Source organism: Engystomops pustulosus, chromosome 6 (assembly GCF_040894005.1).
Source record: "Engystomops pustulosus chromosome 6, aEngPut4.maternal, whole genome shotgun sequence".
Lineage (NCBI taxonomy): Eukaryota > Metazoa > Chordata > Amphibia > Anura > Leptodactylidae > Engystomops > Engystomops pustulosus.
The window spans coordinates 8,886,106-8,913,504 of record NC_092416.1 but is presented as its reverse complement, the minus strand read 5'-3'; the positions used below and the strand labels follow the sequence as shown (position 1 = coordinate 8,913,504).

General features: G+C 43.7%; 2 protein-coding genes across 2 annotated transcripts; both read right to left on the bottom strand.

Annotated features, from left to right (window-relative positions):
• Positions 1 to 808: 808 nt before the first annotated feature.
• On the bottom strand, positions 809 to 5,472 carry LOC140065347 (C5a anaphylatoxin chemotactic receptor 1-like). The gene is made up of 3 exons (XM_072112938.1): positions 5,336 to 5,472; positions 3,905 to 3,982; positions 809 to 2,800 (listed from the first exon to the last, which is right to left on the bottom strand). Exons 2-3 carry the CDS (start codon positions 3,967 to 3,969, stop codon positions 1,825 to 1,827), a joined length of 1,041 nt encoding a protein of 346 aa, XP_071969039.1. The 5' UTR covers positions 3,970 to 3,982; positions 5,336 to 5,472; the 3' UTR covers positions 809 to 1,824.
• LOC140065276 (formyl peptide receptor 2-like) lies at positions 5,206 to 25,864 on the bottom strand. Its single transcript, XM_072112873.1, has 5 exons — positions 25,789 to 25,864; positions 19,109 to 19,180; positions 11,539 to 12,590; positions 10,083 to 10,151; positions 5,206 to 5,246 (listed from the first exon to the last, which is right to left on the bottom strand). Exons 2-5 carry the CDS (start codon positions 19,165 to 19,167, stop codon positions 5,206 to 5,208), a joined length of 1,221 nt encoding a protein of 406 aa, XP_071968974.1. The 5' UTR covers positions 19,168 to 19,180; positions 25,789 to 25,864.
• Between the last annotated feature and the right edge of the window lie 1,535 nt (positions 25,865 to 27,399).

The window sequence follows — 27,399 nt, the reverse complement described above, 5'->3', positions numbered from 1 at the left end:
CTAAATGTAATAGATGCAAATGTGTACAATTCATAGATATCTCATCATGCAACTTTGTGACAAACTCAAATTATGTTAAAAAACAGAACTCAAATTATGTTAAAAAAATGCTAGAAACCTTTAATTTTTACAAAAGACACAAGAAAGCAGAGGTTTACAAATAAGGATATAAAAATAAGACGGATAGTAAGTGGGAAGATTTATATAGGCCACAATGCTCAACATCAGCAAGAATTTTACGTTCCTAAAAATGCGAAAAACAAAGCCTTACAATATTTGGTTGCAATACACAATCCTTGTATTTAAAAGTATATAATGCCCAAAGTAAAAAGCTTCTATCCGGTCAAAATTATTTATTTCCAGAAAACACAGCCTGCCATCTATGCACAAATAGTTTATAAATTAATAAATAAAACCACCTTCATGCAACTTTGCAGCAAAATGTGATTTAATGCAAATTGTACATGAAAATTAACATTTTTCACTCAAATATGTACAAATTTAGATATATATAGATATGTACTTTCATAAAAATAGAAACATGCGAGGAGAATATACATACCCCACATGTGTACATTGACCAAAATATGCAGCAAATGGAGCACTTAAGCAGTTGGGTGTGCCAAACAATTTTTGATGAAATAAGGAGCTTCAGATAGATATATTATTGTACACTCCCTTACTCAATAGTAGCCCAAATAAAAAACTATGGGGCAGATTTATCAAGCTGTCTGAAGTCAGAATGTTTCTAGTTGCCCATGGCAACCAATCACAGCTCCCCTTTAAAATATTCATGAGCACTGGTAAAATGAAAGCTGAGCTGTGATTGGTTGCCATGGGCAACTAGAAATATTCTGACTTTCAGACAGCTTGATAAATCTGCCCCATTATGTCTAAAAACGAAGCTAAAGAGAGAACAATGGTTACTTTTAGATGGGTTTAGTATGTACACCATTGCATTATAAACACAATAAGGGAACCTCCCATGGTTCATAAGAACTTGAGTATGAAAGCGATATGGCAATTTTAACTAATGGAGAGATGGTTTTACTAAAAAAAACCTTATTCAGGAATGTGTGTGTTTTCCATGTTACATTCAAGTTTTTGGACAAGTTCTGGGTTGTGGTGTTAATGTCCATTCTGTCTCTCTATTATGTAAAAAAAAACCTGTCAATCAATATATGACAATAAGAGAGCAAGTGTGCTTCCTCCACCTTCTTCCTGCAGCTGGCTAAGAATCTGGAAGCTTCAAAGGGCTATAACTTTGGATTCCTGGCACCTAGAAAATAAGAAACTCCTCTTTTGTATAAATGAAAGACTGTGTTTCTAGGTTCCAGGATACCGGAAATATTAATTGTTCATTTTATAAATAAAAATGACACCTGGAAATGTCTCTTTAAAACATCTCCAGATTCCTAGCACGTTAAAACACAGTTTTAGTGTGATTCTAGGTGATGGGTATCCAAAGTTAAGGCTCTTTGAATCCAGGACATATCTCATTTGTCCTTGGCTGTAGAAGGGTCCTCCTGTGAGGATGTATGAGATTTGTCTTTGACAAGGAAAGGCTGAAATGCTGAACACATTACAGGAGTAACAGACCCAAATATAATGTCAGTGTGCCTGCACCTTTACTGACAGCATTTACAGGGTAACGGCACAGATTTCGAGCAATACTGGATCGGGTGGGCATTTTGGCTCTGGTAACCGAACCAACCTTACAGGATTGGTTTTGGCCGAACTCCCGAACAGAACCTGAAACTACCTTCTCATCCCAAATTATCAAACAATCTTGAAGCTTCTATCACCTCAGTAACAATAATATATTTAAACATCTGTAGTCAGGACACAATTCTCTTGTTCGATGCAGGGTTCATCTGGAGGGTCACTTATAGCTTTTTCAAGCCTGAAGGGGATGGATCTCAGGAAACCGTGTCTAAAATGTTGGCCCATAAAAACATAAATGATTGGGTTGATACAACTGTTAAGACAAGCCAGGATGATAATAATAGTATTTACTGTAAAGAATCGAATGTCATCTTCATCATCATACATGGGAGTGAGTGGCCAGATGTAATACGGAGCCCAACAGATGAAGAAACATAATATAACAGCGGTGATGATCCTGTAGGGTCTCTGAGATCTCTGGGGTCTATTACTTTTTCTGAGTTTGAGGAAAATGGTGACATAACTGGTGAAGATGATGAGGAAGGGGATCACAAACATTATAAATAATCTGATCAGCTGAATGGTCTGTTTTATGCTATGTCTATAGACAACGTAATGCCTTGTTTCTGCACACCACTCACTTGTCTCGAGAACCCAGACCCCATATAAGAAAAGCAATAATCCAGTCCACAATAGACTCAACACCCAAATGATTGTCACAGTGATTCTCACTAATTTACATGTTCTATTAATCTTAGCCCAAAATGGCCACATGACCGATACCCAGCGATCAACACTCATGGCCGTCAGGAGGAGGACACTGGCGCTCATGTTTAGATTGAATAGAATAAAATTCACTAAACAGATATAAGATGATACTGATGGAAATGAAATATTGTAAGTCCAAGGTGCAATCCTCAGAGACAGAGAAAAACAGCACAGGAAGTCGGCGATGGCCAGGTTGAGGAACCACACGGCACTGATTGTCTTCTTCATCCTGAATCCGGCAATCCAGATAACTAATCCATTCCCGATAATCCCAAGAAAAAATATGATGCCGTATAATGTAATTGGCATTTCCAAAACAGCTTTTGTGTAACTTCTGTCTTTTGTTCTGTAGTCTTCAAAATAGAACCTTGGAAGAGAGGAGAGGGGGGTCAAAAATGGGATTATAATATATTTTTAATGAGTAGAGGTTACCACATGTTGCTCTCCCATTCCAAGGACAAGACACTGTGGGGCACATTTACTTCCCAGGTCCCTGCGCGATCCCCGAGGTGTGTTGTCTGACGAGGATGAAGTCTGCCGCGTAGTCCGAATCAGTCAGGCTGCACCCCGCTCTGTGTTGCATGAAAGTCAGCGCAATTGCCCCAAAATCCGATCTCGTGCGCCAAAAACCCCTGTTAAATGCACCGCAAAATGGAAATAGTCAGGAAACCCGACGGAAACGCGAACCCTTAGTAAATGTGCCCCTGTATCTCAAGGCACATCCTTGTGGTAATGCTTTTATGGTCTCTACTTATGATTCATTCCTCATCCTTTCTCTTGGATAGACTCTAGATATTAATGAGCCTACATGAACCGCAAAATTCAGGTCCATTCCAAATATTGTGGGTTTGAGTCCCGACACGAATATAAACTTCAGCAAGAAAAGCGTTTCCGTGTTTGGCTGAACGCTTAGTGATAAAACCCATAGTTGCTGGAGTCAATCACGGATGTTACCCCTTGCATGCTACATGGAAAGACAAGATCCCAGGTAATATGGCGGCTTTGCCTGTGGCATGTAAGGAATATATAGGTAGTATATAGGTTGTCTGATCCTGCCCCATGCTGGCCCACTCCACCAGTGGGCTCGCTCCACCTTCATTCCTGTCTGGTGTAAGAGATGGAATATACACAATTCCTTCCCATATGCCTGGAGTTAAACCTTCCTATAGAGATTAGCCTTGAAGACTTCCTAACTGAAAATCCTTGGCATCTCATGATCCCTGTAATGGTTCTTCTCCTTTTACCAAATAACAGAGAATGATGAGATTGTAAACCCCATTTTCATCATGTCACCTTTCTAGAAGCTTATTCAAGTGCAATTTATGGAATGTTTCCACCATTGTACAGGAACTCATGTTTTCTATTTTATTTTGAGTATCATGTTTGGTAAAACAACCGGTGGAGTTTCGAAAAAAAAAAAAAACAACCAGATTCTCACTTAAATCAGAAATAATGAAGAATTTAAACATACGGGTCATAGTAATCCAGATATCCCGGGGTAGTAGGTGACGACATTTCAGAATCAGCAGGATCCATTCTTACTGTGCACCTTTTTGGAAAAAAATAATTGGAATAATTTCATATAGTAACAGAAAAAACTAAATGAAGAATTATTCTAATGTACAGATATACTATCTATCAATTTATCTATCTAGAGATAAGAAAACGGAAGCTCTCCGACCACAGGTCAAGTGAAAAACAAGTGGTTCAGTCCATGGTTACTTTCAGCTTCTAAACACTGAGGCTTCATAAAGGTTTTGGCTTCTAAAGGGTTCAGTATTTAGAAGCCGAAACGCATCCATGGATTGATCCACTTGTTTTTCACTTGACCTGTGGTCGGAGTGCTGCCCTTTTCATAATTTATATGCGTAGAGTATAGCCCTACTTTGTTGGCTTGCACCCAAAGATTGTAATATTTTGCAGTGCTGCCTAGACTTTTTCATTCTTCATCTATCTATTTGTAGATAAAGTTTCCAAGGTTTCGCTCCTTCTCTTAGTGAACCATATACACATTTTAAATATTCCGAATACAAGCCAGGCCTCAAAATTTGGCTGTACCTTTAGAAGTCACTACTCCTCCTCTTAATTGTGGCTCGTGATGCTCCTATATTTCCAGGACTGAGCACAAAGGCTGAATTATACTACATTTGGAGGGTCATGCAGCCCGTCATCCATGCCAGCAGAAATAACCTAAGAGGAGCCACACGATTATCGCTAGTGATGGAGGAGATGATCTTGTGATGGAATGGATTGTGGATGGATGACAGGTGGATGTGACACAGATAGAAAGTGGATGAAGTGACGGTAAACAGAAGAAGAAATCAAACTGTCCCCATTTTAACGTAATCCTGCGAAAATCCAGTGTTCAATAAATACAATTCTGTGGAACTATGAAAAAACGGAAATGTTCAGAAAACAATCCAGAAAGAAGCTGAGCTGAGTCGCCTCCTATCAGGGTCCGTACTTACTGTAGGTACTACGCTAAGAAGGTAAAGGGAGCCAGGTAGGAGCATCATGAGAAGCGATGAGTGGACCCAAACCACAATGTACGTCTTCATGCAGAACATTTTGGATTTGGGTCCCAAAACCTGGACTTCAGCAAAACGTTTGGGTTAGGCTAAACCTCCCCAGCCACTGGTAACACCATCGCTACTTCTAACTCTTTGCCAGCACCGTTTGAAGAGTTAACACCCATAGAGGTTACGAGCAGGAGTGAATATGAATAGAACTTTCAGGTTTGAGATCCCAGGAACCAAAATGTCAACTCAAATTCTAAAAACATGAAAATATAACAATGTAAATAAAGCAGAATCCTGCAAGTAACAGTCAAATAAGAGATTCGTCTATGCTGAGAACCTCTCCAGGATCCTGTACAGAGCACACAACTCTACCATCAACTTACCTGGTGACCAGTGAACCTGCTCGGCAGAGGTAGAGGACAGGAGACAATTTGTAGTACCGCACTGCACTGTAGAGAGGCGCTACTGCTCAGCCCATCACTACATGTACAATAATTTTCTCTATTCTTGTGTGAATAAAAGTCCTTCTTCCTTTTACCAAATAACAGAGAATGATGAGAATCGCCTGTTCCCTTATCTCACTCACACGATTCTGTATTCTCATGATAATTTATCAAGGAGCTCATGACTCACTGGCTGAGAAGATGTCAGATAAGTTAAAAGTACAATGTAATCTTTGTGAACTTAAAGCCATAGATAAAGCCATAGGACTGCCATAAATAGATATTAAAGCCAACATATATGAATAGTAGTTGTATATATATATCAATCCAAGATGACAAGACAAATATGAAAAAAATATAACCTTAAATGGGATAAGTATTTTCCTAGGTAAAATAGAGCTCAAGATGTGACTTTTTGTAACTCATATACAGTACAGAGCAACGGTTTGGACACCTTCTCATTCAAAGAGTTTTCTGTATTTTCATGACTATAGAAATTGTAGATTCACACTGAAGGCATCAAAACTATGAACTATCACATGTGGAATTAACAAAAAAAGTGTGAAACAATGGGAAAAAAAAAAAGGCTTATATTCCACATCCTTCTGCTGTGATCACTGCTCTGCACAGTCTTGGAATCTCTTGAAGAGATGCAAGAGGTAGTCACCTGAAATGTTCCTCCACCAGTCTTGAAGAAGTTCCCAGAGATGCTTAGCACTTATTGGCCCTTTTGCCTTCACTCTGCGGTCCAGCTCAACCCAAACCATCTCAATTGGGTTTAGTTCTGGTGACTGTGGAGGCCAGGCCACCTGGCGTAGCACTTCATCACTCTCTTTTTTGGTCAAATAGCCATTACACAGCCTGGAGGTGTGTTTGGGATCATTGTCCTGTTGAAAAATAAATGATTGTCCAACAAATCAAAGTAATCAGTAATCAAAGCAAAATGAACCTAGAATATAAGACATATCATCAGGCGTCTCACACTTTTTTGTTAATTATATAATTCCACATGTGCTAATTCATAGTTTTGATGCCTTCAGCATGAATCTACAATTCTTATAGTCAGGAACATACAGAAAACTCTTTGAATGAGAAGGTGTGTCCAAACTTTTGCTTTGTACTGTATCTTTGGACAACAGGCAACTTGGGACACTTACATGTTGGTGCCTGCTCCATTTGCAAGGAGCTCCTCTTCATTTAGCTTATTAAGCCCTTGTTTTCATGAGGATTTTTTTTTAAATTACGCAAATTAGCCTGATGGGCTCATTTGCATATTTTTTTTATAAACGACTTGCAGTATATAGGTATGATGGGGCCACTGGACTCAGGAACAGAAGACAGGATAGTGAACCCTAAAATTCCAGCCCCCAGCAGCCGTGCCAGACTGCCTTCCTAGGCCAAAGTGTGACATGAAACAAGACAAACAAACAGAATAAAGGTAGTAAACTATTGGGGTCACAAATTAGAGCATATAAGGTACAGAATTGCATATACAAAAGGATAGTCACAGAACAAGAGCCAAATATAGGAAACCAGAAGTACAAAAGAGCAGAGGTCTAAAAATATATGAGCATGTTAACTCTTGCTGGTGTTGAACAAGGTTTTTTGCAGAGAGCTGGTAGTTTTAATCAGCAGTCCAGCCACTTGAGCACTGTTCAGACTGCCGAATGAAGTTAACTGGATGAAATTCAGCATTTTCTCTGCCTGATAGAATAAAGAGCAGACGACCCTGACATGGATGTTACAGTTGTAGTAAATTCCACTGAATTCATTTAGTGTAGTAAATTTTTGGGACTGCCAAAAGCCACACCCAACTCACTAAACCCCACCCATTTCCCTTTAAGGTAAAAAAAATCTCAAACGTCACAAGTTATTGTGGAAATACCTCATGCATAACAAATAGTGACATTTTAGATCACAAACTTACAAATTCCATCATATTTGTAGTTGTACATCATAATTGTGTGGAAAAAGTGACAAAAAAGTTACGAAAGAAATTCATGTAGATCTAAAATCATTAATAACTGAGAGTTTACTACACGAGATGAAATCCAAGGCGTTCATATTGGAGTCATCAAGAAACATAACAGGTTTCATACCTTTTCAGATTTCTGAAAATCTTAGACACATCCGATATTAATCATTTTAGACTGCAAATAGTTGGGCCTTAAGACAGGGTCCATGTTCTAGTGACCCAATAATATGTCACTAGTATATGTAACATCTGGTTTCAACTGTATATTGGGTAGGTGGGCGTGTCTGGCACATTTCTACGCCTAGTCCTACCTGGAGTAGATATGCACTACAACCTGCGACTGAACCTGGTGCAGCACCCCTTCCCCACCCAAGTGGAGTAAAAAGAGAATTAGGCTTATAGGCCATGATAAGTGCCAGGCAGGCTCCAGGGGTAGTGGACCCACTGGACCACCGCGGACGATGATGAAAGCCGACACCTGGGACTGGAGTCTAAGTGGTACCCAATTTTGCACCAGAGCCCGCCGCAAAGTGGGTTGGCCTTGCTGCGGCGTGGTAGAACCAGATCGTTCCACAGGTGTGACTTTGTCCGCGGTGGCAGCCAAGGCGCAGTACAGAATTGTCAGGCAAAGTTGTAGTCGGGGACAGGCAGGATGTCGAGACAGGCAGCACGGGAACAACATCAGGAACACTGCAGGAAGACTGATTTAATGACCCACTCTCCAGTCATGTCTATGTGCTTGGCTATTTGCGGAGCCCCTATGGTGTTGAATTCAGAGAGGTCATGTATGCGCAGCAAACTCTGCTTTCAGCCGAGTCCTGGGAAGGGCCCTTGTTCTCTCGATAAATGCAAGTCCCAACTCCTGCAGATATAACTTAAAAACAGAAGATGGCAAAAATGGTAATAAATTTCAGGTTTTCTACATCAAGGTTCTTTCATGTTTTCTCTGTAGCTCATATCACTTGGCACACTGATATTAATGTTGCTATATAGATACATGTTGACATTATCTTTTATGCTACAACTAAAAACCACATTGATTGGAGACACGTCACGTCGTTACGATGCGTGGGTATATTGGCAGGAGGCTCATTTGAATGTCTTTATAAAGTCTTTCTTAGAACAATGCCGATGCCCCAGGACTTCATTAAAGCGAGATCATCCCTGGGCAGAAGGGACGAGGAAATATCTGCTAATTCTTAGAATAATGAGCCTCTACTGAACCAACAATAAGAGACATAGGGGAATATTTATCATATACCGCCACTCGTGCTCCCACATTTTCCCAGTGCGATACATAAAGAGGCTTCACCCTCTTGATGTATTGGGTAGACTGCTGCGCAGCGTTCATTCTACGCCAGGCACAGCCGGTGAAAAGTCGCTGGCAGCGGCAAGTGCGTCGACAGTAAACTGCCCACTCACAGAAGTCTGCGCCCTCCTCTCGGCCGGCTGCAACCTCCCATTACGCCCCTTCATTCCCCACTGGTGTGAAGGTGGTGGATTAGGGCAACTAATCGCAATAAGCTATCATTTGTGATTATTTCAGGACCTCTGCGCCTCATCATTACCCGGATAAATATTTCCCATAGTCTCAGATATACAACACTGGAATGTGGACATCAAGTCTAGAGCCGATAAGACAGGGGAGCAGTACCCCTAAACTACTGTAACACCTTAACAACATGTGACAGATCTATACATCTCGGTGTCTTTAAGGTTGTGTAGAGAGTGCTCACAGCCCAACACCCCCAACACTAGGCCGGCTCCAGATTTAAGTTGACCCCTGGGTAACAGAGCCTCAGGGTGCAACTTTGCAGTGAACTCACATGGCAATAATAAAAGTGCAGAAACTAAAGTATCCTTTAGTAATAGCACACAGGGAGCATCAGTAGTCAGGCTACAGAAGGCCAATGTAAAATATGGGACTTTGGGGCTCAGCAGTCCTGTGTAATTTATGTACAGGGTTGCTGCAAACCATGGCCTTGTGCTATAAAGAGAAATACTGCAGAAAGTAGGGCTGTTTTAGGGAGCCGGGTGATTGGCCAAAAGCAGCAGGTTTTATGGACAGCTATTTTTTTTCACAATTATGTGATGGCACTCCCCACTCTTCTTCAAATCTTCAAGCTTTATTCCATAAATACTCACATATACATTTAAGCAACATTAGGGGGGGGGCTGAATGTTTTAAAAGCCTTCAAATGTTAAGATAAGAGCAGATCCTGCCAGAGGGGGCGCACACCAGCAACATTGCTGGAAACTGATGGACACGTGCAGATGGGCTCTGGTGAGATGCAATGAGAGGTTTTCCAAAATGGCGCAGCAGAGGCGTAAATATCCAGTGCACATGTCTATTTATACAAGTATGGTGTGGCATAAAGTTCTATGGCAATTATACCCTGAGCTGTAAAGGGTTATGAAGGGATCATAATTTTCTGATACAAACGCCCATAATGCTATAAATAAATGAATACACCAAAACTCAATGTTAATAATCAAGAAATTGAGATTAAATCATTTGCTTTTGATTCACAAAATGTTTATGGGCTCCACAGGATACTACAACTCCCATGTGCCCTCAGTTCTCAGGAACAGCTCTTTTCTCTCATGCTCCACTCACAATGATGATCGGACAGATAATTTTACTCTGTTACCATAGTAATGATGTGTGTAACTGCCATCACTACACATCGCCCCACTAAGATGACATCTCACCACAACACTGGTCATACTTGTTCAATTTCCTTTGGCTTAAAGCTGGTACAAAAATGACCCCCCTTTTACCTAGAACAGATACAAAAAGAAGCAAATACAATTATAAACATGTTGGATATCCCTGCGTCCCTAGAGTCCAGATCCAGGGATCACAGTTGTGCACCGGCCGGGCAGTGTGCACGGAGCTGTCGTAGACCTGGTGCTGGCATAAAGAAAGAAGAGGCGCTGCCCATGGAGCTGTCATGGATCTGCCATGCACATGGAGATAGAAGAGGAGCTGCCTGGGCTGTCGGAATGGTGAGTACTCAGTTTATTTTTTTTACGGGCAAGCTATACGCTACAGGGGGCTGGCTATATACAGTACTTCAAGGGGCTGGCAGGCTATATACTTCAAGGGGCTGGCAGGTTATATACTTCAAGGGGCTGGCAGGCTATATTCTTTAAGGGGCTGGCAGGCTATATACTACAGGGGCTGGCAGGCTATATTCTTCAAGGGACTGGCAGGCTATATTCTTCAAGGGGCTGGCAGGCTATATACTACAAAGGCGCTGGCAAGCTATATACTGCAGGGGCTGGCAGGCTATATTCTTCAAGGGGCTGGCAGTCTATATACTACTGGGAGCTGACTGGCTGTATACTACAGGGGACTGGCAGGTTATATACTTCAAGGGGCTGGCAGGCTATATTCTTTAAGGGGCTGGCAGGCTATATACTACAGGGGCTGGCAGGCTATATACTTCAAGGGACTGGCAGGCTATATTCTTCAAGGGGCTGGCAGGCTATATACTACAAAGGGCTGGCAAGCTATATACTGCAGGGGCTGGCAGGCTATATTCTTCAAGGGGCTGGCAGTCTATATACTACTGGGAGCTGACTGGCTGTATACTACAGGGGACTGGCAGGCTATATACTACAGGGACTGGCCGGCTATATACTAGAGGGGCTGGCCGGCTATATACTACGGAGGCTGGCAGGCTATATACTGCAGGACCTGGCAGGCGATATTCTTCAAGGGGCTGGCAGGCTATATACTACAGGGGCTGGCAGGCTATATTCTTCAAGGGGCTGGCAGGCTATATTCTTCAAGGGCTGGCAGGCTATATACTACAAAGGGCTGGCAAGCTATATACTGCAGGGGCTGGCAGGCTATATTCTTCAAGGGGCTGGCAGGCTATATACTATTGGGAGCTGACTGGCTATATTCTTCAAGGGGCTGGCAGGCTATATACTACTGGGAGATGACTGGCTGTATACTACAGGGGTTGGCAGGCGTTATCCTTCAAGGGGCTGGCAGGCTATATACTAGAGGGGATGGCAGGCTATATACTATGGAGGCTGGCAGGCTATATACTAGAGTGGCTGGCAGGCTATATACTAGAGTGGCTGGCAGGCTAAATACTAGAGGGGCTGGCAGGCTATATACTATACCACAGTTTTCTGTGGTAAAATTAGATACCTCGGCTATCTTTCATATTCATAGAACACTGATAGGAAACTGAACGTATGAGATGACTCTGGAAATTCTGTTCCAATCTGCCCCTGTGGTTTCGGTTTTTAAAGGGGTAAAAGAAATGCATTTTATGGTTCCTTATTTCACAATCCTCTCGTTCTCTGCTGGGGTCACTTATGGCTGTTTGAAGCCTGAAGGGGATGGATCTCAGGAAGCCATGTCTGAAATCTTGTCCCATGAAAACATAAATGATTGGGTTGATGCAACTGTTGAGGTAGGTCAGGTTGCTGACAATAATATAACGTATCATGTTTGGGACGTAACCTTCAAGCTGGAGAGGTATTAGTGGGTAGATGTTATACGGAGCCCAGCAGATGAAGAAACACAATATAACAGCGGTGATGATCCTGTAGGGTCTCTGATATCTCTGGGGTCTCTTACTCTTTCTAAGTTTTAGGTAAATGGTGACATAACTGGTGGAGATGATGAGGAAAGGGATCAGAAACAAACTAAATAACTCGATCCATATTCTAATGATCATTATATGTTTATAGTCAATGGGTTTGTACACGCACCAACCTCTAGAGTAAAACACTAAACTTGTCATCAGCAAACTCATCGCCCAGATACTTCCTGCAGTGGTTCTCACGAGTTTCTGTGTCCTATGGACTTTAGCCCAAATTGGGCACATGACCGATACCCAGCGATCAACACTCATGGCCGTCAGGAGAAGGACACTGGCGCTCATGTTTACATTGAACAGAATAATAGCTAATATGCAAGACAACGTGACCGGTAAAGGTGGGGAAATCTTTGCTTCATCTGCAATTTTAAAGGGAAGATAAGCGCAACACAGGAAGTCGGCGATGGCCAAGTGCAGGAACCACACGGCACTGATTATCTTCTTCATCCTGAATCCGGCAATCCAGATGACCAATCCATTCCCGATAATCCCAAGGATGAAAATGATGCTGTATAATGTAATTTTTGTCTTCTGGAAAATGTTGCTATAATAACTATCGACAACCTCGGTCCTTGCTTCGTCTTCATTCGATGATCTGAGAAGATATGATAGGAGAGACACTGGAGATGAGGGGTAGGTCATTGTTTGGTCAGACCACCTGCCGCACTCAATAAACTTTAAGCTCTTATTTATTGAGCATTTTTAAGCATTTTTATCAATTTGATGGTTTAAGGGCCAAAAGATGGTCTGGTAGCCTTCACAAATGTGTCAGAAAGCATTATAGACAAATTTTTGGCACAGAACATAATTTTCAGGCTTAGGAGCAATAATGAATTATCCCCTTTTCTTGGTAGTCCTGTTATATCTTCTTCTTTTAAAATTAAAAAAGGTTTTTTAATGTATGAAAAAATATTATTATGTTTTGAAATGTCATTTTTGGTCATTCGTGTATTCCTCTCTTAAATTCTATTTGCTTGTTGCGAATTATATATTTGGAGGTCCATAATCTCTGGCGACACCGTTGTACAATATCAAATTTTTATTACTTTAAATACATACTAACATGTATTAGATTTACAGTGAACTATACACATATACAACTATACACTGACTATTACACTATTACATAATTAGCAGCCCGGAGTGCCGGATATCTTGTCCCCATGCTCTGTGCTGCTAATTATAACTTTTTTTTAATAGGTTATGCTGATGTGGTATGTAGAGATGAGCGAGCACTAAAATGCTCGGGTACTCGTTATTCGAGACGAACTTTTCCCGATGCTCGAGTGCTCGTCTCGAATAACGAGCCCCATTGAAGTCAATGGAAGACTCGAGCATTTTTCAAGGGGACCAAGGCTCTGCACAGGGAAGCTTGGCCAAACACCTGGGAACCTCAGAAAAGGATGGAAACACCACGGAAATGGACAGGAAACAGCAGGGGCAGCATGCATGGATGCCTCTGAGGCTGCTTAATCGCACCATTATGCCAAAATTATGGGCAACAGCATGGCCATGACAGAGTGACAGAATGAAGCTAGATAGCATCTAAAACATCCAATAATTGACCCTGACACTATAGGGGACGGCATGCAGAGGCAGCGGCAGCAGTGGCAGGCTAGAGAGTGTCATGGCGACATACCCTAAATGGACTCAGGCTTCAAACCAATGGGTGGCAGAGAGGAACCAAAGGAGGTGAGCAAGAAGCGCTGAAAAGATTTCCTATGTGAACAAAAGGTTGACGGTATATTTAGTCGATAACACAGCATGGTGGCGACATAGTAACCAAGCTCCATAACGTATCTGGTGAAACACCTGAAAAATGAGCCTGACAGAGCTCTTTTGATAAGGGGACGACATGTGGAGGAAGCCATGGAGACGACTTCCATGATTAAGAGCGACAGTATGGGGCATCCATATTGCGCTGCTATGATTGCAACTTCAGGTCTCCAGCATGGCGGCGACAGATGGGCCGAGTTTCACTATGTATCTGGTGAAACACCTGAAAATTCTGCCTGACACAGCTCGTTTGATAAGGGAACGATGTATGGAGGCAGTGAACTAGTAGTAGATTAAAGGTGCTGCAGTTAAAACTATGTTAGTTGGATCTTGGGATGGAGCTGGAGCTCCGCTGCCAGGCGAGCTTTCGCCAATCCAAGCCCCTGTCTCTAGGCTACTCCCCAAACAGCACTTCTAAGAACCTTTTGTATAAGATCAAGTGTAGTAGCGTTCTTATAAGTTTGGGTTATGGCGGGTGAGGGGAATGTAAACAGATGCGCAAGAAGCGCTGAAATAATATCGGTAAATGATAAAAGTTTGCCAGTATACTTTGTGGATTACACAGCAGGGTGGCAACAAAGTTAAGAAGTTTAATGTGGAAGCCAGGAAAACAACCCAAAATTCTGCCTGACACAGTTCGTTTGATAAGGGGACCATGTATGGAGGCAGCTATATGGACGACTTTTGGAGGCTGCTAGGGAGACAATTTAATTTGGATAGTGCCTGTATGTGGCAGTCCAAAAAAGTTTTCAAACCAGAGGAGCAGGTAGGTGGTCCTCCAGAAAAATTAAATAGATTGAGTGCCTGTATGTGGCAGTCCAAAAAAGTTTTTAAACCAGAGGAGCAGGTAGCTGGTCCTCCAGAAAAATTAAATAGATTGAGTGCCTGTATGTGGCACTCCCAAAAATTGTTTAAAACAGAGGACCGCGTAGGTGGCCCTCCAGAAAAATTAAATACATAGAGTACTATAGCCATAGCCAGTTTCCTCTGCTTTAGTGTACAAAGAGGAGGAGAAGGAGGACAATGAGGAGGAGGAGTGCATACACTATTCAGGTTGAGCTTCTTTCACCTGATGGAGAATGAAAATGCGGAGAAATCCAGGCTTTATTCATCTTGATAAGCGTCAGCCTGTCAGCGCTGTCAGTCGACAGGCGTGTACGCTTATCGGTGATGATGCCACCAGCTGCACTGAAAACCTGCTCGGACAACACACTAGCGGCAGGGCAGGCAAGAACCTCCAAGGCGTACAGCGCCAGTTCGTGCCACATGTCCAGCTTTGAAACCCAGTAGTTGTAGGGATCATTTAGGACGATGGTATGGTCAGCTACGTTATCCCTCACCATCTTTCTGTAAAGATCAGCCCTACTCTGCCGAGACTGGGGACAGGTGACAGTGTCTTGCTGGGGTGACATAAAACTGGCAAAGGCCTTGTAAAGCGTACCCCTGCCAGTGCTGGACAAGCTGCCTGCTCGCCTACTCTCCCTCGGTACTTGTCCCACACAAGTATGCCCTCTGCTGCTAGCGCTGTCAGAAGGGAAATACTGTTTCAGCTTGTGCACCAGGGCCTGCTGGTATTCATGCATTCTCACACTCCTTTCCTCTCCAGGAATGAGAGTGGAAAGATTTTGCTTGTAACTTGGGTCCAGGAGAGTGAATACCGAGTAATTGGTGCTGGAATAAATTCTTTGAATGCGAGGGTCACGTGATAGGCAGCTTAGCATGAAATCTGCCATATGCGCCAGAGTCCCAACGCGCAAGAATTCACTCCCCTCACTGGCCTGACTGTCCATTTCCTCCTCCTCCAACTCCTCCAACTCCTCTTCTTCTGCCCATACACGCTGAACAGTGAAGGACTGAACAATAGTCCCCTCTTCTGTCTCGCCAACATTCTCCTCCTCTTCCTCCTCATCCTCCTCCTCCAATATGCGCTGAGAAACAGACCTAAGGGTGCTTTGGCTATCAACAAGGGAATCTTCTTCCCCCGTTTCTTGTGACGAGCGCAAAGCTTCCGACTTCATGCTGACCAGAGAGTTTTTACACAGGCCAAGCAGCGGGATGGTGAGGCTGATGATGGCGGCATCGCCACTGACCATCTGTGTTGACTCCTCGAAGTTACTCAGCACCTGACAGATATCAGACATCCACGTCCACTCCTCATTGTAGACTTGAGGAAGCTGACTGACCTGACTACCAGTTCTGGTGGAAGTTGACATCTGGCAGTCTACAATCGCTCTGCGCTGCTGGTAAACTCTGGATAACATGGTTAATGTTGAATTCCACCTCGTGGGCACGTCGCACAACAGTCGGTGAGCGGGCAGTTGGAGGCTGCACTGCGCTGCCCTGAGAGTGGCAGCATCTGTGCTGGACTTCCTGAAATGCACACAGATGCGGCGCACCTTCGTGAGCAAATCAGACAGATTGGGGTATGTCTTGAGGAAACGCTGAACTATGAGATTTAACACATGGGCCAGGCATGGCACATGTGTCAGTCTGCCGAGTTGCAGAGCCACCACCAGGTTACGGCCATTGTGACACACAACCATGCCTGGCTTCAGGTTCAGCGGTGCCAGCCACAGATCAGTCTGCGCCGTGATGCCCTGTAATAACTCTTGGGTGGTGTGCCTTTTATCGCCTAGGCTCAGCAGTTTGAGCACCGCCTGCTGTCGCTTAGCGATGGCACTGCTGCTGTGCCTAGAGCTACCGACTGATGGCGCCATGCCCACGGATGGTAATTCAGAGGAGGAGCTGAAGGAGGGGTGGAAAGAGGAGGAGGCATAGTAGGCCTTTGAGACCTAGACCGAGGTAGGCCCCGCAATCCTCGGCGTCGGCAGTATATGACCAGCCCCAGGGTCAGACTCGGTCCCAGCCTCCACCAAGTTAACCCAATGTGCCGTCAGCGATATATAGTGGCCCTGCCAGAAACGGCGTTGGTCAGGGCACGGATGATGTTCTCTGACACGTGCTTGTGCAGGGCTGGGACGGCACATCGGGAAAAGTAGTGTCGGCTGGGGAACCAATACCGAGGGGCGGCCGCCGCCATGAGGTTTCGAAAGCCCTCGGTCTCTACTAGCCTATAGGGCAGCATCTCCAGGCTAAGCAGTTTGTAGATGTGGACGTTGAGGGCTTGGGCGTGTGGGTGGGTTGCACCTTACCTCCTTTTGCGTTTCAGTGTCTGGGGTATGGAGAGCTGAACGCTGGTGGATGCTGTGGAGGATCGTGGAGGCGAACATGGGGTTTTCGCACGGGAGGTGTTTGGGCCGGGGTCCTGGGCAGGGGGCTGAGTAGAAGATGACACAGGGGAAGAAACAGTGGTGTGCACGGCCGGAGGTGAACGGGCTTGGTGCCACTGAGTGGGGTGTTTAGCATTCATATGCCTGCGCATACTGGTGGTAGTTAAGCTAGTAGTGGTGGAACTCCTGCTGATCCTGGTTTGGCACAGGTTGCACACCACAGTCCGTCGGTCATCCGGTGTTTCTTTAAAGAACCTCCAGACTTCTGAAAATCTAGCCCTTGCCACGGGAGCTTGACTACGGGCAACATGTCTGACAATCGTGTCTTCTCATCGTCCGACACCTCTTTACACACTTTTTCCACTACGTCAATAATGTCACCCACAGACTGCGACCGGGGGAAAACCTGGGAATCGGAAAATAACTCAGCAGCAGCCGGACAAGTGTTTTGTGACTGTGGGAAGGGTCCAGAAAACAGTTCCTCAGAGTATGCCAGTTCAAATGCCAAATTTTGCTGGGATGGGGCAGACTGGGGGGAAGGAGGCTGAGGTGGAGGAGCTGGAGGAGTGCTGATTTCGGAGACATGGGTGGACTGTGTGGAAGACTGACTGGTGGACAAATGGCTAGAAGCATTGTCCGCAATCCACGACATCACCTCTTCGCACTGTTCTGGCCTCAACAGTGCTCTACCACGAGTCCCTGTAACTTGAGACATGATGAACCTAGGGAGTGTAGCTCTGCGGCGTTCCCCTGCTCCCTCATCAGCAGGTGGTGTCTCATCCCGCCCAGGACCATGGCCTCTGACCCCTGCAGTAGTTGGATGCCCACGTCCACGCCCTCGTCCTCTACCCCTAGCCCTCGGGTTAAACATTTTCCAAATTAAAGTGTAAACTTAAAATTTTTTTTTTTTTAAACAAAACTATGCTATCCTATTGCTATGGCTAGTTTCTAACCTACACTGACAGCACACAACTGGATTTTGTGCTGTGCCTGACGACTTTGAGTTGTAAAACGAAATAAAGGTAAAAAAAAATAAATCAGCAGACTCTGCCTAATTCAAATCAAACCCCGAATAAATTGTCCCACTTCGGTGTTTGAGGTGGATATGCGTGTCACTAAGAGCTAAACACAATGGTCACAAGTCCCCCAGCAAATTCCTCACAATATGGTACTAGCTGCACTACTAATGCCAGCAAGCCCAGCCACAAGCAAATTAAAAAAAAAAGTATAACGTTATTGTAGCCCTAAGAAGGGCTGTTGGGTTCTTGTAGAATCACTCCTGCCTAACACTTTTCTAATAGAACAGCCTAACGCTTTCCCTGACCAGCAGCAGCTCTCTCCCTAGCGGCATCCAGACACAGAATGATCCGAGCAGCGCAGGCAGGGGCTAGTCTATTCCAGGGTCACCTGATCTGGCCAGCCAACCACTGCTATCGACGTGTAAGGGTACCACGTCATGCTGGGTGGAGTGCAGAGTCTCCTGGCTTGTGATTGGCTCTGTTTCTGGCCGCCAAAAATCATAACGGCGGGAGATGCCATTTTCTCAAGCTGGAGAAGTATTCGTCCGAGCAACGAGCAGTTTCGAGTACGCTAATGCTCGAACGAGCATCAAGCTCGGACGAGTATGTTCGCTCATCTCTAGTGGTGTGGGATCAAGATTAATAATAATACCGTATTTTTCGGCCTATAAGGCGCACCAAAAATCCTTTATTTATTCATTTTCTCAGAAATCAAAGGTGCGCCTCATAGGCCAGTGAGCCTATAGAAATGTAGAAATGTACTACAGACAAGATGTACTGTACATTTACCAGTGTTTAATAGCTCCATCCCCAGATATTCCCTGCACCTCCACACACTTATACAGGGTCCCTAGCTCCTGAAGTGCCCCCATCCTGCCCTCCCCTAGCACGGAGAGACCGGAGCTGCCATAGTGCCGACCATGAGGCAATCATCTTCATCAGTAAACAATCCCCCAAACCTGACAGCCCTGTAACAGGGGAAAGAGAAGGAGCCACAGGGAGCCAACATTAAAAGAAATAAACACTTAAAAATGTTCCTCTATTTGCTTATGATCAGAATTTTTCCTAAATAAGATAATGGAACATACCGGTTGTGGTCAACCAGAGTTGTATTAGGTGAAGTCAGATTATAATCAGCGAGATCCATTCTATCTTGGTACCTAAAAGACAATTGCAAAATAGATTATTATATAATGTGTATATATATATATATATATATATATATATATATATATATGTCTCAGCCTCCACCCAGTATAAAGCTATAGAGCCTCTTTCCGCTGAGTATATAGCCACCCGGCCCCTTGCCCCCTAGAATATATCCAACAAGCCAGCCCATACCCCCAGTACAAAGCCAGCCAGCAAATGCCCTCTAGTATATAGCTAGAAAGCCTATATATATAGAAACCCAGTATATAGCCAGCCATACAACCAGTATATAGCCAGCTAGCAAAGGCCGTCTAGTATAGAGCTTGGCAGCCCATGCCACCCAGTATATAGCCAGCCAGCCCATGCCTTCTTGTATATAGCCAGCCAGCCCACCCCCTCCAGTATATAGCTAACCAGCCCATACCCCCCAGTATATAGCCAGGCAGCATACAGCCTCTAGTATATAGTTAGCAAACCCATGCCCTCTAGTATATAGCCAGCCAATTCCCCCCAGTATATAGCCTGTGTATGCCCTCTAGTATATAGTCAGGAGTCCCTACCCCAGAATATAGCCTGCCCCCTACCCCGAGTATGCACAACCTATGTAAAAATAAAATGTGTACTCGGCATTTGGACGCCCTCAGCGGTCCTCTCCTTTATCCCGCTGCTCCAGCTACCTGCCTGCTGTCAGTGCACACACTATGATGTCAGCCGCAGTACAGGGAGAGCCAGATAGAGCTGGAGCACCAGAAAAAAGAAGAGGACCTGCAGGTAGGGTTGGAACGGCGAGTACAGAGTTTATTTACTTTTTAGACTTGAGTATAAGTAGTTAATATTGTTGGTTTATTTTTGTTTGCTTAATCCAAGTAGAGAAAAATTGTAAAAAAGCATTCAATGGTGGGCACTTATTAAAACCGGCATATTTCACGATACCCCCTATCCCCTGTGCAGCGTGCGACTAATATAATAGGCTCTGCTGGTCATAGTATATCATAATATAGCAGGAGTCCTGAGGCATTGTACCCCGCTGTATATTATAGCAGGAGAGCTGAGGCAGTGTACCCCCTGTATATTATAGCAGGAGAGCTAATGCACTATATCCCATGTATATTATAGCAGGAGAGCTGAGGCAGTGTACCCCGCTGTATATTATAGCAGGAGAGTCAAGACAGTATATCCCTGTATATTCTAACAGGAGAGTTGATGGAGTGTATCCATGTATATTATAGCAGGAGAGCTGAGGCAGTGTATATCCCCTGTATATTATAGCAGGAGAGCTGAGGCAGTGCATTCCCTGTATATTATAGCAGGAGAGCTGAGGCAGTGCATTCCCTATATATTATAGCAGGAGAGCTGAGGCAGTATATGCCCTGTATATTATAGCAGGAGAGTTGAGGCACACTATCCCCTGTATATTATAGCAGGAGAGCTGAGACAGTGTATCACCTGTATATTATAGCAGGAGAGCTGAGGCAAAATATCCCCTGTATATTATATCAGGAGAGCTGAGGCACAATATCCCCTGTATATTATAGCAGGAGAGCTTAGGCAGTGTATATCCCCTGTATATTATATCAGGAGAGCTGAGGCACAATGTCCCCTGTATATTATAGCAGGAGAGCTGAGGCACAATATCCCCTGTATATTATATCAGGAGAGCTGATGCACTATATCCCGGTATATTGTAGCAGGAGAACTGAGGCAGTGTATCCCCTGTATTTTATAGCAGGAAAACTGAGGCAGTGTATCCCCTGTATTTTATAGCAGGAGAGCTGAGGTAGCGTATCCCCAGTATATTGTAGCAGGAGAACTGAGGCAGTGTATCCCCTGTATTTTATAGCAGGAGAGCTGAGGCAGTGTATCCCCTATATATTATAGCATGAGAGCTGAGGTAGCGTATCCCCAGTATATTGTAGCAGGAGAACTGAGGCAGTGTATCCCCTGTATTTTATAGCAGGAGAGCTGAGGCAGTGTATCCCCTATATATTATAGCATGAGAGCTGAGGTAGCGTATCCCCAGTATATTGTAGCAGGAGAACTAAGGCAGTGTATCCCCTGTATTTTATAGCAGGAGAGCTGAGGTAGCGTATCCCCAGTATATTGTAGCAGGAGAACTGAGGCAGTGTATCCCCTGTATATTGTAGCAGGAGAACTGAGGCAGGGCATCCCCTGTATGTAGCAGGAAAGCTGAGGTAGCGTATCCCCAGTATATTGTAGCAGGAGAACTGAGGCAGTGTATCCCCTGTATATTGTAGCAGGAGAACTGAGGCAGGGCATCCCCTGTATGTAGCAGGAAAGCTGAGGCAGTGTATCTCCTGTATATTAGAGCAGGAGTGCTGAGGCCGTGTATCCCATACATATTATAGCAGGATAGCTGAGGTAGCGTAATCCCTGTATATAGCAACAGAGCTGAGACAGTATATCCCCTGTATATTATAGCAGGAGAGCTGAGGCATTGTATCCCCTGTATATAATAGCAGGAGATCTGAGGCTGTGTATCCCCTCTATATAGCAGGAGAGCTGAGGTAATGCATCCGCTGTATATTATAGCAGGAGAGCTGAGGCAGCGTATCCGCTGTATATTATAGCAGGAGAGCTGAGGCCATGTATATGCTGTATATAGCAGGAGAGCTAAGGCCGTGTATCCCCTGTATATAGCAAGAGAGCTGAGACCGTGTATCCCCTGTATATAGCAGGAGAGCTGAGGCCGTGTATCCCCTGTATATAGCAGGAGAGCTGGGGCAGTGCATCCGCTGTATATTATAGCGGGAGAGCTGAGGCAGTGCATCCGCTGTATATTATAGCAGGAGAGCTGAGGCCATGTATCCGCTGTATATAGCAGGAGAGCTAAGGTAATGCATTCGCTGTATATTATAGCAAGAGAGCTGAGGCAGTGTATCCCCTGTATGTAGCAGGAGAGCTAAGGTAATGCATTCGCTGTATATTATAGCAAGAGAGCTGAGGTAGTGTATCCGCTGTATATAGCAGGAGAGCTAAGGTAATGCATTCGCTGTATATTATAGCAAGAGAGCTGAGGCAGTGTATCCCCTGTATGTAGCAGGAGAGCTGAGGTAGTGCAACCGCTGTATATTATAGCAGGAGAGATGAGGCAGTGTATCCCCTGTATATTATAGCAGGAGAGATGAGGCTGTGCATCCCCCATTATAGCAGGAGAGCTGAAGCTGTGTATCCCCTGCATATAGCAGGAGAGCTGAAGCTGTGTATCCCCTGTATATAGCAGGGGAGCTGTTGCAGTGCATCCCATGTATATTATAGCATTTATGAGCAAATATTCATCATAAGGAGCACTAGGAGATGGAGATACAAGCAGGGGGGCGGGGCTGCATACTAGTGCACAGAAATGTCCCTTGCAGGCTTACATAGAACCTGTCAGGTCGATTTGAAACCTGTAGCCAACTTTAGCTCCATATGGACCAGTGGTTTAGGGACCCGAATCCACCTTTATGGACCATATTGGACTCACATCTTCAGATCTAGCTTGTCTCCTTCTCTCCTGTCCTTCTCTCCTGTTCAACGACCACCAACTTCTCCTGTGTGCTGACCTCTGGCTTCAGCGACTATGATTCCTGCAATACCCAAGTTAGTTGCAACACTTAGGCCCTTTCCACACTTGCGTTGCAGATCATGTCAGAGTTTGATCAGGGTGCGATCAGGGTTTGGTCAGTGAAAAACTGACATTTTGCATCAGAGTGCAATCAGTTTTCAGTCAGAGTTTGTTCAGTGTCTCAGTTTTTCACGCGCGTTTTTGATGCGTTTTCAATGCAATTTCAATACGTTTTTCACGCGCAGAAAATGCGCGTGAAATGGACTCAGGACTGAGCTCTAACTTTTCTATGGTAATTGATGCATGAAAAAAGCATTGCACTTGCAATTGTCTCAGAGTGCAATGCGTTTTTGATGCGTCTCCATAGACTTGTATGGTGCGTTTTTCACGCGCGTGACTTGCAAAAGTAGAGCATGTCGAGATTTAAACGCGTGTGTGCGTGAAAGAAAATACAAGTCTGAAAAGACCCATTGGTTACAATGGGTCAGAGTGCAATGCAAGTTCTGCGCGTCAAAAGCACGCACAGAAAACGCGCGTGAAAAACGCAAGTGTGAAAGGGGCCTCAGACTCCAAAACCACACCCAGATTGTTACAACATCTGAAAGCAGAAAGAGAGGGGTGTGTCACATGTGCATTCTCCTCCGTAGTCTGCTCCGTGAAGACGGAATGTGCCTAGCAACAGCTATCTGAGGAGTCACTGACAACAGGGGGAAGGCTAGAGAATACAAGAGGAAGGAGCAAGAGTCATGTAACTAATCCAATTACAAAAGGGCTTAAAATTACCTGCCCTACAACACATCAAAAGTTTTTGAAATGACGGTTACTCTTTAAGCCTGTCTAGATCACTGGGGTGCAGCTTGTCAGACACCTGGGGTCCGCTGTGAGTGTAGGTGTGAGCATGTAGGAGGCTTACCTGTCAATGCCTGGAATTGCAACAAATTTGTGCCTAAATTATAGGTAAAGAGGTTGGCCACTTTTCAATATATTTGTTCCATTAGCCGTGTCTCTGTGTGTATATGTACCTCATTGGTGTCGATAGTTTAAAATATTTGGGCATTCCTTAGTGTGCTGAATGTCTAATGAGAGGTGCAGTAATCATCTGCATGGAGACAAAGCTGATTACTGATTACGGAGTCTTAGGGTGCAGTCACACTTTGCGTTTTGTTTGCGTTTTCAAACAGCTGAAGAGGCGATTTGCCTAATAACATTAACAATACGTTAACAGACACATTGTATACGTTTTGTAAACGTAATGTTGACAACAATGTAATTAGGCAAATCTTCTCTTCAGCTTTTTAAAAACGGATGCTTTAAACGCAAACAAAACGCAACGTGTGAATGCAGCCTTAGGTTTCATGCCCTCCTCCGCACAGATCATGTAAAATCCAGGCATGACCTCAGCCAATCACATGATTTGAAAATGTCATGGGATCTTCTGAATTCTATGGTCCTTACTGTACAGTGAAAAATGTTGGGCCATATCACACAAGGTCCTGCCCTTTAAAGTGACTTTTATTTCTCCCAAAAATAGAGGCAAAGGGGTTTTCTCCACTGGACAGGTCCTAACTTGCTGATCAGTGGAGGTCTCAGTGAGGAGCAACGAGGGGTCCGACGGAGATATATGGGACCCCATCGGACCCCTGGTTTTCGTGATCTGTGGGAGTCTCATCGCTGAGACCCCCACAGATCAGCAAGTTAGGCCCTGTCCAGTGGAGAAAACCCCTGGGAAAACCCCTTTAAGTACACAAACGCACGATAAAATGATAACATGATTCCAGACTATTGCACGGTTACATAAACAATAGGGCATAGTTCACACAGAGTAAAGTGACTGGTCATAAGTTAGAGCTCAGGAGATTCCATGATCATATCCAGGGTTTTCATTATTTATTGTAATACATAAATTGTAATTTTAAGTGGAGTTAAAAATATATTTGTCCTAAACAGTCATAGTAATTCAATTTGTTCTTACCCACAGTGTATAATGTGTTACCAGCTCCCCAACACATGTTTTGCGTATAGATTGGTTCATCAGGGGAAGTGATACCCATTGGAGCAATGGCTAATGGCAATCACTGAACCACAGATGTGAAAGTCACTAAAAGAGACTGCCAGAGACAGACAGTCATAAAAGAGACTGCCAGAGATAGACAGTTATAAAAGAGACTGCCAGAGACAGACAGTCATAAAAGAGACTGCCAGAGACAGACAGTCATAAAAGAGACGGTCAGAGACAGAGAAGGTCAAAGTTAGAGACGGTCAAAAAAGTTTATAAACAAAGGGATTGTCAGTGGTAGAGACGGTCAGAGACAGTCTATAGATGCATATAAAAGAATTTTTGCTAACCCATTCTATTTTGTTATAGCTAAGAGCAGTTTTGTACTATCTCGGGCAACGCTGGGAGCTACATCTAGTATATAGATAGATGATATATAGATAGATAGATAGATAGATAGATAGATAGGAGATAGATAGGAGATAGATAGATAGGTATGAGGTAGATAGACAGATAGATATGAGATAGATAGATATGAGATAGATAGATAGATAGATAGATAGATGATAGATAGATAGATAGATAGATAGATAGATAGATAGATAGATAGATAGATAGATAGATGATATATAGATAGATAGGAGATAGATAGATAGATAGATAGATAGATAGATAGATAGATAGGAGATAGATAGATAGGTATGAGGTAGATAGACAGATATGAGGTAGATAGATAGTTAAGGAAGTCCAAGCATCACAACTATGAAGAAATGGAGATGATTGGTACAGGCTAAGTAAAATAGATCACTACGTTATCTCTGTTTACAGTCACCAGATGTGGGAAAAAAACTCTATGATCCTTTATTCCATTTTATAAGGAGCAGATGGTACAAAGAACCTTCACCACACCTGCAGTTTCTGGAGAGCTACTATTGCTCCTGTCTAGAGAGATAGATTTGAGATAATAAATATAATATAGATACACATAAGATACATATGATGTTCTCAATTCTACTCAAAATCATCTTTCTATCATGTTTTTCTTAGTTATTACTTACCTTTCCTTTGTTCTTCTCCAGGATCTCCTCCCTTTTGTCAGTGAGTGTAGAAGATCTTCCTATCCCGGACCCTTGCTGCTACCTATTTACTGTATATACTGTATACTTCTCCGATCCTTCTACTAAGTGCGTCCAATCATCACAGGACATGACATCACAGGACATTCTCCAAGTTCTATGGAAAACGGAATCATTATGTTTTATGAATATTTTAAAAGTTTCTTCTTTTCTCTTCTACAAATACTTAAAATGCTTCAATTATACAAGATAGACTAGAGACGTTAAGACACAAAGAAAAACAGACAAAAAATTTTTTCAAAAAATGGAGGAAGTTTATTTCATCTCATATGTCTAGAGCGGAAATTGTGGAGCTGATGACCCCATTCCGATACACAGAGTGGTACAATAGGGAGGAACTGAAGGGGACGTTGGGGAATTTAAGACTACAAACAATGGAATAAAAACCCTTCCTAAATCCTGGTTACTGCAAGGTACGACGAGAATGTCAAAAATGCAAAAATGACGCCATACATTGAGATTTAGACTGACTGCACAATGTACTTCCAATGTTATATAACGATAGAATGTTATTTATATTACAATATGTTCATGGACAAAGCGCAATGTCCTATTATCCTGTATGTTTACTTGTTTTGTATTGAAAATCAAATAAAATTTTGTTTTAAAAAAAATAAAAAAAAAAAAATGCTTCAATTATGAATAATAGATAGTAATAAGATAAGTATGTAATGGATGGATGTTGAGTGAGGTAAGATATACGTATGAAAGAGATGGGACATTTTTACATTGAAAGAGGTGGAAATCCCTCAGAGATGGATTTTGGTTTCAGTCTTGGGACCGTTTCCTATCCAGGTTTGGGAGAGGTTTTCAGATTGGAAGCTGCTTACATGGCATTAGGTTCCAGTGCGGAATTTTTCTTTCCGTTCTTTCTATTCTTTGGAGATGCAGGGTGGTCACGTTCCCGGCTCAGTGACTGCTCCATGACTGGTGGCTGAGATGGTCCTGCTGACTTGAAGGGTTGTGAGATGTAGGGCTATGATGGAGGGCTGGATCACCAGCAGGGTCGGCTCCAGGTATCAGTAGGCCACTGGGCGGCAGAGCCTTAGAGGGCCCTTTGTAGTGAACTTGTGTAACAGCATTAAAAATTCAGAAACTAACTAAAATTTTCCCTAGTTTCTCATTCCCAATCAGCGCTGTCATGGTTATTCTATACAAAGCCCCTCAGACTTTATATACAGACCCTTCATGATACAGCCCACATGGATTCAGTATATAGAGCAAACTCATCAGGTGCTGCCAGGCTGCTGGGGGACTGAGATGTGGCCCCTCAAACCACTGTTCCCCAAGCACATGCCCGGGTCTGTCTGGTTCTGGCGCCAGCCCTGATTACCAGAGGTGGAGCAGATTTGGGACATTCTGACTGCACTCGAGACACTGTTTGCGTCAACTTCCCAAGGTCTTTCCATTCTGACAATACTATTGTTGCCTAAAGCAATTCACTGCAAACCCTGGCAGCACATTCCTGTAAGCAACAAGGAACTTGTAGACAGCACCGATGTAACACATCCTCTCCAGCTCCATCAACAGCAC